Genomic DNA, 15,553 nt, shown 5'->3' with positions numbered 1-15,553 from the left:
TAAATATTAGCTATCTATTATGCATTAGGCATTATGCTAGATACTAGAGATAGAAAGCTAAGTTAGTGTTCCTATATTCAACAAGCTTAAGGTCTAGGAAGTTTCACTATGAAGAGAAAGATCATTGGACTCAAAGACAAAAACTGATGGTAGATAAAGGTCAGCTCCCACCCCCAGAATGCTGACTACAGATATTAGCACTTTTCAAGACACTAAGAAAATGTAGAATGAGATATAAACTTTCTTTAAAAGTATTTATTTAAGGTTGAGGTGGTGTGAATTCATCGGTATTCAAAAATTTTCCCAATCTAGAATTAAAAGGATACTTCTCAAATTTGGGAATAGTTCAACATAGGATAATAAAAGTACTATCTGTATAAAAGAAAGAATTAATAAAAAAAAAACACAGGAAGTTATACATATTAAGATGTACATGTAGATTTTTAAATGTTATAAATTAATGAAATTCATTCCATATTAATAATTTTAACACCCCAGCATCAAGTCTAAAATAAATGTACCCTCATACACATATTTTATTCTCCTATACAATAGAGTCTGCAAATGAAAAGGAATGATCACATAGTATATTCTCAGAACCTGCTTTCCCTACAACATATCAGTGCTTAAACTAAAAGCAAGTAATTAAAATTCTAGCCCTTAACAGGAACTTTCAAATTACAATTATTTTTAAAATCCTAAAGTTGAATAAGGTCTAAATTTTAGAAATATTCAACTCTACACAGAGAGATATAGAAATCTATTAAAATATAACTCTATAACACTTAAAGTGACTTTGGTCACTACCCTACCCCCTTTAGTTATGAGCTTTTTATAGGATCTTATTTGTAATACCCCGTCATGAACAAAATAATCATGTACACGTGAATTGGTAGTCATCTTTCATTAAAATCCTGTGTAAATGTAACACTGCCCTATAGGAAAGAATGTAAATAGTTTGATCTTTATCTCCCAATTATCTTCTGGCAATAAAAAGGATATGTTTTGACATTAATTTCCTACTTCCATAACTTAAAAAATAAGCCCTTCTGATATGAAGATGGGAAAAAGGTGAGAGACAAAACATTAAAATGTATCATTAACGTATTTACCGGTTTGATTCGAAGCCGACCACCCACCACCTCAAGAATCGCATGTCTTCTGGACACTCTTTTGTCTGTAATCTACAGTGGGAAAAAATAAAAATTTCAAATACAGCCACATCCCCAAAGAACAACAATAACAACAACAACAAACCATGATTGTCCTCGTTGAACAAAAAAAAACAAAACAACTCAGAGATTAAAAAACCTGCCCCAATTCAGAGAAAAATAAATGGCTGAGCAGAGACTTAAGCTTGCAATCTAACAGATTCCAAAACCTACATGATAGTTTCCATTCAAGGCAGACATTTAGTGGGGATTCTTATCAATAATATTCATAAAATTAGAAAAAATCTATTCAATATATTTTTATTAGAAAACATTTCAAATACAGTAAATACAGTGTAGGTTATGATGACTAACAGCTTTTAAAAGCAGCAGTCTAGTAAGTATAAAAGTTAGGACTACAGGCTTTAGAGTCAGGCAGACCCACCTGCGTTTGAGCTCTGGAGCCAACAGCACTAACTACTTAAGACAACAGGAAGGTAGGAGAGGAAGCAGAGACAATCAAATATTTACAGTGAAGAAGAGACTATTATCTAATATATACTGTATATTTGCTTTCTGTGTTTGAGGCAATAGTGCTCTACTTATGCTCACAATCATTTCTGCATACAAACGTTTAAAAACTGTTTGCACTTCAAATGCTAAAATTGCATGGCTATAACAACAATAGTTCAGATTACCTTTGTAATTTCTGGCTGATTCATATGACAACATTTCAAGCATCAATTTAGGAAAATTACTTAGTCCATCTTCTGGTTACTACCCACATCACAACCAAAATTATAGGTAAAAGCAGACTTCAGTAATACCTAAATTCAATTAAATCCATTAGCTCTGCAAGACCTATCAAAATGTGGAACTACCAGGAATCAGTACCCATTTTTAAAGCCAGAGAGCAGTTCCACACTTAAGACTGTAACTAAAAAGTAGTAACATCAAGCATCACAGCAGAATGAACTCCACATCTATAAATTTTCCACACAGCTGCAAGTTAATATTTAGAATATTTTCTAAAATAAAGTATCTTTTTTATTGTTGAAAATATTGCAGATGTCCCCTTTTTCCTCCATTGTTTTCCCTCCTCCTCACTCCCACCCTCTCCCCAGGCCTTCATTGAACTAAGTATCTTAAAGGCAGCCCTACTAAAATTAGCCACTATGAGCCACCATGGTTATTTCAGAAAAGTAAATATAAACTAATAATATATTCTACCAGAAAAGAGAAGATAGGAATTCAGAGGATCCTATAATCTTTCCAACAATGCTCCTCAGTGGGCCAAAATCAACAGCAATTATCTAATAACCCACTTTATAATTTGCATACAGCTTTCACTTAAGTGTTGAGACTAACTATAAACAGTACTTAATACTGTTATAGCTATTATTCACATTTTATATATTTGGAAATTGAAAGCCCAGAGAATTAAAGTAACTTTTGTAGGTCATTTTTGAGTAGGTAATCCTCCAAATTCCTACTGTTATTAATAAAAATATGTGAGAAAAATATTCATATGATTCTACACCTACATGTAATCATTCAAACATCATTTCAATAAATGCAAATTATTCTGTGGCTGAGAGTAAGAAGTTTCTATTTCTAACTCAAATACTAAGATCTCATTGTTAAGTTCAATAATACAAGTCAATTTGCTAACCAATTCTATCCTATATAATAAAAGCCCAGCAACCGAAATGGCAGAATGATCAGAATAACCATGGCCCTTGCCCCAGCTGGCCCCAGGAAGTGCTTAGAGGTGATCAGGCAGGCAGGCAGGCGAGTGGAGCAATGAGACAGGCAGGCAGAGGTGGTTAGGAGCAATGAGGCAGGCAGGCAGAGGTGGTTAGGAGCGATCAGGCAGGCAGACAGAGTGGTTAGGGTCGATCAGGCAGGCAGATGAGGGGTTAAGGGCAATCAGGCAGGCAGAGGCAGTTAGGGGTGATCAGGCAGGCAGGTCAGTGGTTAGGGGCAATCAGGCAGGCAGTCAAGCAGTTAGGAGCCAGCGGTCCTGGATTACGAGAGGAATGTCCAACTGCCAGTTTAGGCCCGATCCACAGGGATCCCTGCAGGATCAGACCTAAACTGGCAGTCAGACATCTCCTGAATGGTCCTGGAATGTGAGAGGTTACAGGCTGGACTGAGGGGGGACCCCCCCACCTCTCCGCCCACTGCACAAATAGTAGAATAATAAACTGTCAAACATAAAACCATGATACATAATGATGTGTAACTGTCCAGCTTGGGTTTCTTTTTTTCCAAGCTGTATTTTTGCAGGAAGCAATAATGAACTCTTCCTATCTGTCTGAAGTAGGCTTCACTGACAGACATACCAGCAAGAAAGATTTTTAAGTAATATAAAAGTATAACATGACCTCTAGTGGTCACATGACTCCACACAATGTAATTTCATTGCTAGATGTGCATCTCTATAAAAAACAAAAAAAGTGCTTTAATGTCTTTGAAATTAACATCCCTCAGGTATTTAATTATAATTGTCCCTTTTAAACCATACCTCTAACAAATGAGTAAGATTTAAAAATACTATGTTTTCTCAATGGAAAGCTCAAAGATCTAATAAATTATCATTTAAATTTATTTTAATTTCAGGATGGGGTGAGAAGTGTGGGTGGTAGGTGGAAGGTAGGTCACAAATAAATTATCCTAAATGTCTTAGGTCCTGCTTACTTTAACAGTTGGTCACTGCTCCTTGTGCAGAATGAATATCCACACATTGTTATTAATATATTAACTGTAACAGCAATAATGTATCAAGACCAAGAACACTATACATATCATGTATTATACTTTTTAATCTTCACAAAATCTGTGAAAAAGATACTATTATCTTCACCTTTATATATGAGGAATGGCAGTACAGAGAGATTAAGCAATTAAGTAAATTTATGTAGCCAGTGAGCAGTGGAACTAGGATTTAAACCCACAGAATCTGGTTCTAGAGACACCTTTGCTCTAACACTGTGCTGCCCTCATTATCATTAGGTAAAACATAATTTTTCAGATTATTTACTAGAATATATGAACAAAACTGGAAATAAAGCAGAAGGGCTATTTAACCAGCAAGCAGACATTCTGAGAAAATTTAAGCTCTAAATAAAGCTCCAAGAGGCCTCAGGCTCTCACTTGGTTTATTCTAATGGTCATACCCAAGTGTAACAAGATGCATTATCTAAATTCTCAATTCTCGATAAGGCCCAAACCAGTGTGAATAGCTGAAGCCTAAATATTTACTAAAATTACAAGGGACAGGACGTACATACTATGTGCAGCCTCTACATAAAAACAAGTTAAGAAAGCAGAGCCGGGCTGGCAGGCCTCTGCGACTCAGCGGTTGAGCGTCAACCTATGAATCGGGAGGTTGTGGTTCAATTCCCTGTCAGGGCACATGCCTGGGTTGCGGCCTCAATCCTCAGTAGAGGGTGTGCAGGAGGCAGCTGGTCCAGGATTCTCAATGTTTCTATCCCTCTCCCTCTCTGAAATAAAAAAATACATATATTTAAAAGCAAAATAAATAGATTCTCAATTCTCCATTCACAGTAGAGAATAAAGTGGGCAGGGTTTAGTAAGCAATGCATTGACAATGGGGTGTGGATGGGAGAAATGACTAATGTTGGTCTGCAAGTGGAAAGAGAAAGGCTATAGAAAAGCAAAGAAGCCCCAGGATTCAAAAAGAATATGCTGGCTAGAAGCTATTGAGAGTAGGGACAAATGACATAATATCCTTCAAAAGGTACTGAAGGCTCACCCCAAGTTTGCTTATTGATTATAGGAGTCATCAGGTTTAAATGAAAACTTCATTTGAAAGTCAGACATTTTTGTATCTTAGCCATAAAAATAGTTAAAATCAAGGAATTCCAGTTTCATATAGAATAACTGTAGCCATTTAAAAATCCTAATCATACCACATACCTCCCTCAAATCTAAGATTAATAAAACCAACTCGATCACACATCTAAAGTACTAGGAAGCAGAGATTACCACAAACTTTAATGTACATGTAAGAGGGGAAAGAGACATCAAATGCAGAAGACCAAGCTTCAGGACATATGCTGCAACGGACAGGTGACAACTGGGAGAAAAAGAAAAAAGAGAGGGCAGTGACATGCTACTCTCAGTTCACATCACCTATGGAATACTCTTTCCCAGATGCTTAACCTGAGTCTAACTATGGGGAAAGAATCATTCAAATCAAGCTTGTGGGCATTCTATGAAATGACTGGCCTGAACTCCTAAAGCAGTGCTATGAAAGACAGAACAGGTCTAGGTTACAGATTACATATATATGTGTGTTGTTGTTGTTGTTAATCCTTACCCAAGAATATTTTTTCATTGACTTTTAGACAGTGTTATGGAGGGGCAGAGACAGGGAGAGAGAAACATTGATGTGAGAGAGACACATCAATTGGCTGCCTCCTGCATGTGCCCAGTTAAAAATGTCCAAATGTCTATAATTCTTTGTAGTGATGGTTGGCCAAGAAACAAAGGATATAAGAGAGACTATTTTAACCACATTTTCTAACTTCTGTATCTTCTGCTTTGATACCTAGGGCGTTGCTGACAAGGAAGAACTGCCCCTCCCAGGGTTATGGGATTCTTAGAGATAATGAATGAATGACTCGCCTGTAAGGGCACATTTCACATGCAAGCAAACCAACCCAAACCTTTCCCCCAATCCCATGGCCTTACCTGGCTCTTACACTGCCCTAATCACCACAGGCCTAGGCATCAGACAACTAAGAGCAGCCCCAATAGACCTCAGCTCAATAAAATTATTCAAACTAGTCCATCCTAAACCTGCTTCCTTGCCTTGCCCATTCATTCAGGAGAAAGCCATAGCAAAGGCTTTCCACTCCAGTTTCCCTAGCTCTCTCCACCTTCTGCCTTCCACTGACCTAGGGTTCCCTAGTGTGTCCCTGCATGGTGTGCCTCTCTTTGCCTTGGGAACTGTGAGTAATAAATGGTGTTTTCAGTGACAATCATCTCCTGATCAGTTGGCCTTATCATACCTGATTAAAACCAGTGTGTGTGTGTGTGTGTGTGTGTGTGTCTTTGTATGTGTAAAGTCAATAAAATCTAAAATTAAGACCTGAATTGAACATGCTGGCTACATAAAGCAGTCTTTAAGCCATAAAGTTTTCTTATCTAGAGAGCTTCCCAGTATCAGGTCCAACATACACTCCAAAGTTCAATGACCAATGCTGAGACTCTACCATAACATCACATTAGTTTATCTTATTCCTCATAAGAGCAAAAGTTAATAGATGTTTATTATTTCACTTGGAATTTACCCAAGTCCAATTTCTGATATTAAGAAAAGACAACTTTGACCCTATCCGTGTGGCTCAGTGGTTGAGGATCCACCTAAGAACCAGGAGTTCCTGATTTTATTCGCAGTCAGGGCACATGCCAGTTGCAGGCACAATCCCCAGCAGGGGATGTGCAGGTGGTAGCCCATAACTGATATTTCTATCTCTCCCTCTCCCTTCCTCTCAGATATCAATAGCAAAGTATGTGTGTGTGTGTGTATATATATATATATATATATATACACATACACATATATATATATATATATATATATATTATACTTTTTAAAAAGGACAACTTTGAGAAAATATACCTGATATTGGCCATAAGTTCTCTAGGCAGACTCTAATTTACAAATAAGCTTACACAGGTTATTAGTATACTGGAGGTGAAGTGATTTTTTGAAATTTGTGAATATACTTTTCCATAAGAATAACAGGGTAAATGGTAAAGTTATTAGACTATCTCCCAAATACCTATTTAATCAACAATACTGATGAAATGTGGATCATGTAGATTTTTAAAAGTAAAATCCAAAACTTTCTGATCTCCTAATTTAAGGTTGCTGAATTGTTAGCCAATAAGATGGAACTGTGCTGACTTGCTGCTGTTGAAATTTCAACTCACCTAACCTGTTTGACTTGCAATGCAGCTTACAGAGTGAATGCTATACAAGTGTGAGAACATCATCTTTATCATCAATATATTATGACAGGGACAGCAAAGCTTAGGAGGGCAAAACTGCATTTAAATCCTCATTTGAGATTTTGGTAAATTAAAGTTTATTAATTGTTACTTATTTAGTTCAGTTCAGCAGACCTTTAGTTCAGTTCAACAGAATAGGTGCCAACCATCCCTCATAGTGTGTCTAGAAGTGGTGTTGAACGCTGGTTCCATAACAGTATCATCTTCAAAGCTTTTTAAAAAACACAGATATCCAGATACTACCTACTGAGAAAGGAGCTCGTACAGAAGTATGAAGACATATGAAAAAAGTGGCAGATGATAATTTTTATATACATAAGAAAAGTAATTCACTACACACCTAAGAAGGCTCAAAGCCAAAACACTGACAATACCAAACTCTGATGAAGATTTGGGATGGGAACTCTCATTCATTGCTGGTAAAATGCAAAACGGTACAGCCACTTTGGAAGACAGTTGGCAGCTTCTTACAAAACTAAATACAGCTGAAACCGGTTTGGCTCAGTGGTAGAGCGTCGGTCTGTGGACTGGAAGGTCTCAGGTTCGATTCCGGTCAGGGGCATGTACGTTGGTTGCGGGCACATCCCCGGTGGGGGGTTTGCAAGAGGCAGCTGGTCGGTGTTTCTCTCATCGACGTTTCTAGCTCTCTCTATCTCTCCCTTCCTCTCTGTAAAAAATCAATAAAAATATATTTAAAAAAAAAAGAAAAACTAAATACATTCTGACTATATAGTCCTGTGCATAAATGTTTAAAACAGCCTTAGTCATAACTGTCAAACTTGGACGTAACCAAGATGTCCTTCAGTAGGTAAATGGATAAACTGTAGAAAATCCAGACAGTGGAATATGACTCACCATTAAAAAGCCATGAAAAACTATGGAACCTTAAGTACATATTACTAAGTAAAGAAGCCAATCTGAAAAGTCTACATATGCATACTGCATGGTTCCAATGATATGATATTCTGCAAAAGGTAGGACTATAGAGACAGTGAAAAGTTCAGTAGTTGCCAGGGACTGGGAGGGAAAGGAAGGATGAATAGACAGAGTTCAGAGGATTTTCCAGACAGAAAAGCTATTCTGGGTGGTACTACAATGGTGGATACATGTCTTTACACGTAGAATGTACATAAAGACTGAACCCTACTGTAAACTATGGCCTTTGGGCAATAATGACATGACAATATAAGTTCATAGAACATACCACTGTGGTACAGGATGTTGATGGGGGGGAGGCTGAGAAGTAGGGCTGAGGGGGAGCAGAGGTAGATGGGACTCTGTACTTTCAACTCAATTCTGCCTAAAACTGCTTCACAAAACAAAGACTTAAAAAAAACAACTAATAAATGCTATAAAAGTAATGTCTGTAAAAAGTTAAATGGGATCATTGTTGTAATGATTATCCCACAAGTCTAGTCAGCACTTATCCAATTATCCAATACTAGGAGCCCAGTGCATGAAATTCGTGCGGGAGGAGAAGGTCCCTCAGCCTGGCCTGCACCCTCTTGCAATCCTGGACCCCTTGGGGGATGTCTGACTGCCTGTTTAGGCCTGATCCCCAGGGGCAGTCAGACATCCCTCTCGCAACCCAGGAATGCAGACCCCTAACCACTTGACTGCCTGCCTGATCGCCCCTTACAGAATGACATCTGCAAGGGCGCTGGCTGTCTGGCCTAATTACTATATTACACTTTTATTATTATAGATCATTTCAAATAGATGTGAATTTCCAATCAACACCCTGATTTTTTCGAGTTAAAACAAAGATTTACTCTCTCATACTACCCCCACCACCACCACCAAAAAAAAAAAAAAAGGGCAAAAACAAACCCCATCTTATTGGGATGACTACTATTTGAAAAAGCAACCCTCATGTTGAGTTTTAACCTCTACAGAGAAGAAATACATGTGTCAGTCAGCTCCAAAATTTTAAAAACCACAGATGACTTACTAGTGATATATCCTCCCTTCCTTCAGTTGATGGACAGATGTAAACCCCACCTGCAGCCAGACATTCCTAAGCTCTGAACCACCAATCACCTGCCAAATACCCTAAGCCCCCATTCCTAAGTCCCTAGGTCCCTAATCAATCAGCATGTGCTGAGTGCCCTAAGCCCCGCCCTCTGTCCTAAAAGGTGCTTGTAAGCCCCTGGCTCACTCTCTTCCCCTCCTCTCCATAGAAGCAGCCAGCAGGGGTACCCTTCCCTCCAATAAAGCCTGTGTCCTGCCATCCCGGTCTCCAGTCTACCTTCTCTATTTAATCTATCAATTAGTTCTTCACGCTTTCCCTTCAATGCATGTAGAATATTGTTCATAAGCACTTCTAATGCCTGTCAAATTTGGCAATAAAATCTCATCCCTGGATTTTGCTTTGAAAAGGAAAAGCAAAATCCAGACCAGATAAATGACTTTCTACTCCTTACCATTTTCAAAAACAGAAGCCAAATAGGCTCATATCACAATAACAAACCTATAATACAAATGATCAAACTACAAATGAAGAAAGGGTGCAACTTACTTATTTATAAAATATATCCCTAAAATTCATCCATCTTTTAACTAGATCCAAAGAACTTAGTGTTGGGGATATAATTTGTTAAGCAAATCAAAACTCATTAGTCAAGAGTCAAAAGATCTAGATGAAGCACATACTCTGCTAAGTTCCTAACTTAGATATAAAGAGAGAGAGAGGGGAAGAGGGAGAAAGAAAAGAATAGAGGGAGTGATAGATATAGGAAAGAAGGAAGAGAAGAGAAAAGGGGAGGTAGAGGACAAACCTCCCTGGCAGTTAGTTCCTTCAAATGTTTGTACACCTTAATGAATTGTGGCAAAAAGTATCAATGTTATTTAAACATTTAAGTGATTACTTGCCAGGTTAAAAAAAATAAAATAAACAACAGGTGAATTTCAACTTTCTTACTTAGCCTTACTACATACATGCACATACATGCACACACACACACACACACACACACACACACCTTTAGGACTGACTTCCTACTCACAACTTTTCCTGCTTGGAGGAAGGTTCTGAGGATAATACCAAAAGCTCTATTTAGACACTGGGGGTTAACCAGGATAACAGTCCATACTCATTACTCCCTGGCATTAGCTCACTGACACAGGTTTGTCTCCACCGTCCAAGAAAATACTGGACAGCATCAACACATGTCTCATATGTGTATGCCCCACAGCCCTAGTCTGCAAAATGTGTTGCACAAAGTGGGCACTAAAACAGAAGTGTTGACTCTTAAGAAAATATGCGTGTACTAGCGCATATTAAGAAGGAGAGCTACAAAGTTTCAGAATGCAACAAACCACTTTTCTAATTCTTCAACATCCCAAAGAGGGTGGCGATTAAACAGCTTAGTGCCACTTTGTGTCCAAAACCTTACCTGTGACCTTTAAATAACCGATCTACAAATCAATCTTCTCATCTGAACAATAAGGATAATAAGGATAATGGGTTTTAAAGGATTAAAGAACTTGGTATGCCTGGACCACTACACACCCCATAAGGGTTAGCTACTGAAAGACTATCACGATAAAAGTGTTGCCATCACTCACACAAAACAGGCCAACAACTTAAAAGATAAATTCAGGACTTGGCAAACTTTTTTATTTTCCTTAAAGAGCCAGATACCAGTGCAAATATTGTGGTTTGTCAAGCCAAGAGGCAATAGCCAGAGTCCTTGTTGCAATTATTCTCCGAAAGGCTAACAGATCCAGATTGTTTACATTTTCCACGTTAAAACTTAAGGACCATTCTTAGAACACAGGCCCATTCCAAAACAGGCTGGACTTGGTCCCAGGGCCACAGTTTGCCTACCACCGGATGAGATTATCATGATGAGAACACAAGTCCGTGCTTTTTAAAGGCAACAAAAGGGAAACGTGTTTGAGTTGATTCAGGTTGAGTGAGAAACGTGCTGCCCCCGAACTTTTAAAATCCAGACGTGGCCGGCCGGCATGGATCAGGGCCGGGAAAGGCCTCACAAGCCAGAAGGTTCGCGGCGGGGCTCTGGGTCAGGCCGCGCCCTCGCCACACTTACTCCCAGCAGCGGCCCGCGGCCGATCACCGTCTCCCCGGGCGCCAGGGCCACCCGGGGGCCGCCGTCCCGCGGCTGCAGCTCAAAGCCCCCGGACATGGCAGCGAGGACCAGGCCCCTCCCCAAGGACACGGTCCCCGCAGCCCTTTCCGCCTTCCAGGAACAGCGCGGAGCCTGGACCGCCCCGGAAAAACACAGGGCGGGGTGGGAGCTGGAATTGGCCAGGGCAAAGTCCAATTCTCCCGCAGCTGGGGCTCTGGGGCGCTGGCATCTCCTTCCTAGCACTGTCTCTCTGGTCAGACCAATGACGTAATCCAGGATTCCCGCGCAATTGAGAATCCCGCCTCGCCTGGACACACGCGGTTTTAAAGCGGGTGAGTCCTCTTCCCCCTCCCACCGTACACCTGGCCAGGAGGACGCCGGACCTTGTAGTCCGCAGCGCCGTCTTTCTCCTGCCTGGCCCCGCCGATGGTGCCCTAGTAAAACTACCAATCCCAAAAGGTAAGGCGCGCTCCTCTCTACATCAACTCGAAATCAGAGTCAGCAAGAGTGGGCGAGGCCAGGGGGGCTCGGGAATGGGGCTCAGTGGGCAGAGGATTCGAATCGCCAGAGAAGCAGGCACCGTCCAACAGGTAAGCTCATCCCTTCCCTTCCAGCAGGCCTTTGACCTGCTGTATCGGGGCGCGGCCCTGGCGCCAGGGCTGCCTCCTCTCTGAGGAGCAGAGCTGAAGTGACAGCAGGTGCTCAGAGTTGTTATTGTCAGCTGTGTTCTCTGAGTTGTCAGCTGCAGCCTGCGTGGGGCATGCAAGAATGGTGGCTCAGATGTGTGTGGGGCAGGCAAGAAGGATGGCTTACATGGGACTCGGGGTCATTCCCTCCGACTTGCGGGGTCTGGACAGGGCGGGGGCTCCCGGAGAGCTGGAGGCGCCCACGGCAAGGTCCGTCCTGTCTCCAGATCCATCTCCCTCAGAGTGACACCTGAAAGGGGGCGAGCCCTTCCCTAACTCCAGAAGCGATTCCACAGGTTGGTTCTTAAAGAAGAGGCAGAAAGGGGACAGTTTTCCAGGCATCCAGGCAAAACTGGACTTAGAAGAAAGATGTCTGGTGGGATTTTAGGAACCTCACCAAGGTACCCTTCCCTCTCCCACTCCCCCCCACCCCACACACACACTTGAATTCAAAAGCCTTCTTCTGCCCCTTGTGCAGTAACTAAAGAGAAGGCGCTTTTTCTTCCCCAGTGAGATCCTGGAAGTAGTAACTAATAATAATGATCACGCTGAAACCGGTTTGGCTCAGTGGATAGAGCGTCCCTCTGCGGACTGAAAGGTCCCAGGTTTGATTCATGTACATTGGTTGCGGGCACATCCCCGTTAGGGGGTGTGCAGGAGGCAGCTGGTCGATGTTTCTCATTGATGTTTCTAGCTTTCTATCTCTTTCCCTTCCTCTCTGTAAAAAAAAAAAAAAAAAAAAAAAAAAGTAACGATCTCCTAATAGGAGATTGTTTTTGGCTTTGCTTTGTATTGATGATGAGGGTGTGTGTGTGGGGGGGGGGGGGAGGCGGTTGCATGGCAAAAACTTGGGGATGACTCATAAAACTGTGTTTTTTTTACTTTCTCAAAGCTTTAAGAGGAAGTCCTCTGATGCATGAATACAGACCTTAAAATTCTCACCACCATAGTTACTTAGGATCATAAACAACCAATTGGACGGGAGCAACTGTGGCCTTGGTAAGTCCAGAAACATATAGGTGAGTAGCTCAGCTAGCAAGGGGAATTGTCATGAGCAAATTTAAAAGAAGTATTAAGCTGTACCTTAAACCCCTCCTCTAACACCATTACTCTCTATTATAGAAGGAAGTGCCAAATAAAATAAACTGATGTTAAGTATAAGCTGCCTTTATATGCAAAAATAGCTCATTCTTTCAACTGATTTTGGAAGCCTACACCATACACCTCAGGTAAATTAGCTGAAACTGGACTTTATTTTTCAGTTAGGAAAAAAAAACCTTTATTATATTCCAACTATTTACTGAAAGTACCTTTAAAAATATGTGGGCTTTAATTCTGTTAAGTTCCTGAATATTCATTGTCTGTGGGAACTGATGCCTTGTCATTAAGGTCTTCACCTACAATTTGTAACTTAATCATAAACCTGATGTATATTTTTAGTTTATATAAGAATTGTTTAGCAACTTGTACCTAACGAGTAGGTGCTCACATTGGACACAAATACTATCTGAGATGGATAAGAAATTGAGGTCAGGATTACAGTGACACAAAACCTCAAATATTCAATTCCATGATGAGTGTTTTAGAAATGGCCTCTTGAAGCTATCCTATTTGCACAATTAATTATGAACCAGGGATAATAATCACTGAGGCTATCAAGCACCAGTGACTAAACTATAATGTTTATTATTCATTTAGGTATAGCATGTAATTAATGATTGTGGTGGTGAACTCACAATACAATATACAGATGATATATTATAGAATTGTACCCCTGACATTTGTCAATAAAATATATAATTTATTGACAAATGTCACCTAAATAAATGAAATAAAATGTTAAAAATAAGTAAACAGAAAACTAATCTTTTACCATTACTTCTACCAACAATTACTATATTGAAAGTGTTTTGTATATAAATGTAATTATAAGTTAAAATAATGAATAAAGGTAATCTGGGAGGAAACCAAGATGGCGATGAAGGTAAACAACTGGTCTGCCTCCACACAATAATTTCAAAACTAAAACTAATATACAGGATGTCTATCACCCAAAACCATGGGAAGGCTGGCTGAAAGAGAAAGGAGCACAAGCACTGTAAAGCTGAGGAGCCTAGAGGAGTGTGCAGCAATCATTGTTTACTGCACTGGATCACAGGGACGTGGGGACTAGGAAACTCGAGGACTTGGGAACACGGAAGGGCAGAGAAGGCTGACCTATTTCCCTGGAGGAAAATAGATCAAAAAGGAATGTCATCTAATTCCTGCTATGAAAACAGAATAAGAAATTTTTTAAATCAAAAACAGTAGTTTTGCCTGGCTGGCGTGGCTCGGTGGTTGAGCATCAACTTATGAACTAAGAGGTCATGGTTTGATTCCTAGTCAGGGCACTTGCCCAGGTTGTGAGCTCGATCCCTAGTGTGGGCCATGCAGGAGGCAGCTGATCAATGATTCTCTCTCATCACTGATGTTTCTATTTCTCTCTCCCTCTCCTTTCCTCTCTGAAACCAATAAAAATATATTTTAACTGATGAACAAAAGTAGATCCAGAGACATAGAAGCATCAAACAGAGCATCAAACCTCAGATGGAAAGGTGGGAGTTGGGGGTGGGAGGAGGCAGGTAATGATCAACCAAAGGACTTGTATGGATAAAGATAAGCATAACCAATGGACACAGACACCAGGGGGCAATGGCATGTGCTGGGGGGGTGGGAGCAGCCAGGGAGAGGTCAATGGGGAGGGTGGGGGGAATGATACATAAATACTTTCAACAATAAAGAATTTAAATTAAAAACATATATATATATTTTAAAGACAAACAAACCAGTAGTTTTCATTTAAGAGAATAATAACTAATCATCTTTCATAAAAGAAAAACCATAAAGCAAATAGTTTCACCTAAAGGTACTCTGTTGCTTCAGATGCTATATTATAAAACATTTTCGTAATTAAAAATTTTAAGATAGTTGTAGATCCCATGTGACTGAAATATACAATACAGAAAGATCTCTCATAGCATTTACTCACTTTTCCAAAGCAGTAACATCTTGTAAAACTAGAGTACACTATCACAATCAGATATTGACACTGATAAGGTAGAGATACAAACACTTCCATCACCACAAAATCCCTCCTGCTTCCTTCCCTCTTTCTCTGACCCCTGCAACCACTAATCTAGATTGTCCTCTAATTTTATAATTTTGTCATTACAAATAATGTTAGGTAAATAAAATATAATATGTAACCTTTGGGATTGACTGCTTTTATCCAGGATAATTCCCTGGAGATTCATCCTGCTGTAAAAGCTTTTAATTTGTATGGATCATTAAACATAATTCCAACCTAGCAAAGTAAAGTAAACAAAGACCTTGGGTTCACTGATGACTCCACTAAAGCAAAGAGCACAGGAAATTAAATTTCACTCGGCTCAGTTATATATGGGTTTTCCTGCCACTGTAAAGACATAAACATCCTTGTTATCAAAATTGTTTTACTACCAAGACTGTTTTATAAACCTTTATGCTCATGTGGCCATAAAGTTTTTTGAAACTTGTCTCCAAAACAAAGTGGCTAATTAAA

At 39.9% G+C, this 15,553-nt stretch overlaps 1 protein-coding gene across 4 annotated transcripts in view; it reads right to left on the bottom strand.

The window, feature by feature from the left end:
- APLF (aprataxin and PNKP like factor) overlaps positions 1–15,553 on the bottom strand; it is an 80,848-nt gene that overhangs the window by 42,166 nt on the left and 23,129 nt on the right. The window contains exons 1-2 of one of the 4 annotated variants that reach the window (XM_036435570.2): positions 11,249–11,500; positions 1,113–1,184 (exon numbers count right to left, since the gene is read on the bottom strand). In XM_036435570.2, the coding sequence (XP_036291463.1) occupies positions 1,113–1,184; positions 11,249–11,344 (168 nt within the window). In that variant the 5' untranslated portion in view covers positions 11,345–11,500. Of the gene's footprint in view, positions 1–1,112; positions 1,185–11,248; positions 11,501–15,553 lie in introns of those variants that run through there. The other 3 variants (XM_036435567.2, XM_045580840.1, XM_036435569.2) reach the window with 3 other exon arrangements.

The sequence above is a fragment of the Pipistrellus kuhlii genome, unplaced genomic scaffold (assembly GCF_014108245.1).
Source record: "Pipistrellus kuhlii isolate mPipKuh1 unplaced genomic scaffold, mPipKuh1.p scaffold_m20_p_13, whole genome shotgun sequence".
Classification (NCBI taxonomy): Eukaryota; Metazoa; Chordata; class Mammalia; order Chiroptera; family Vespertilionidae; genus Pipistrellus; species Pipistrellus kuhlii.
Note: the sequence above shows the minus strand (reverse complement) of the source record. Positions and strands in the feature narration are given on the sequence as shown.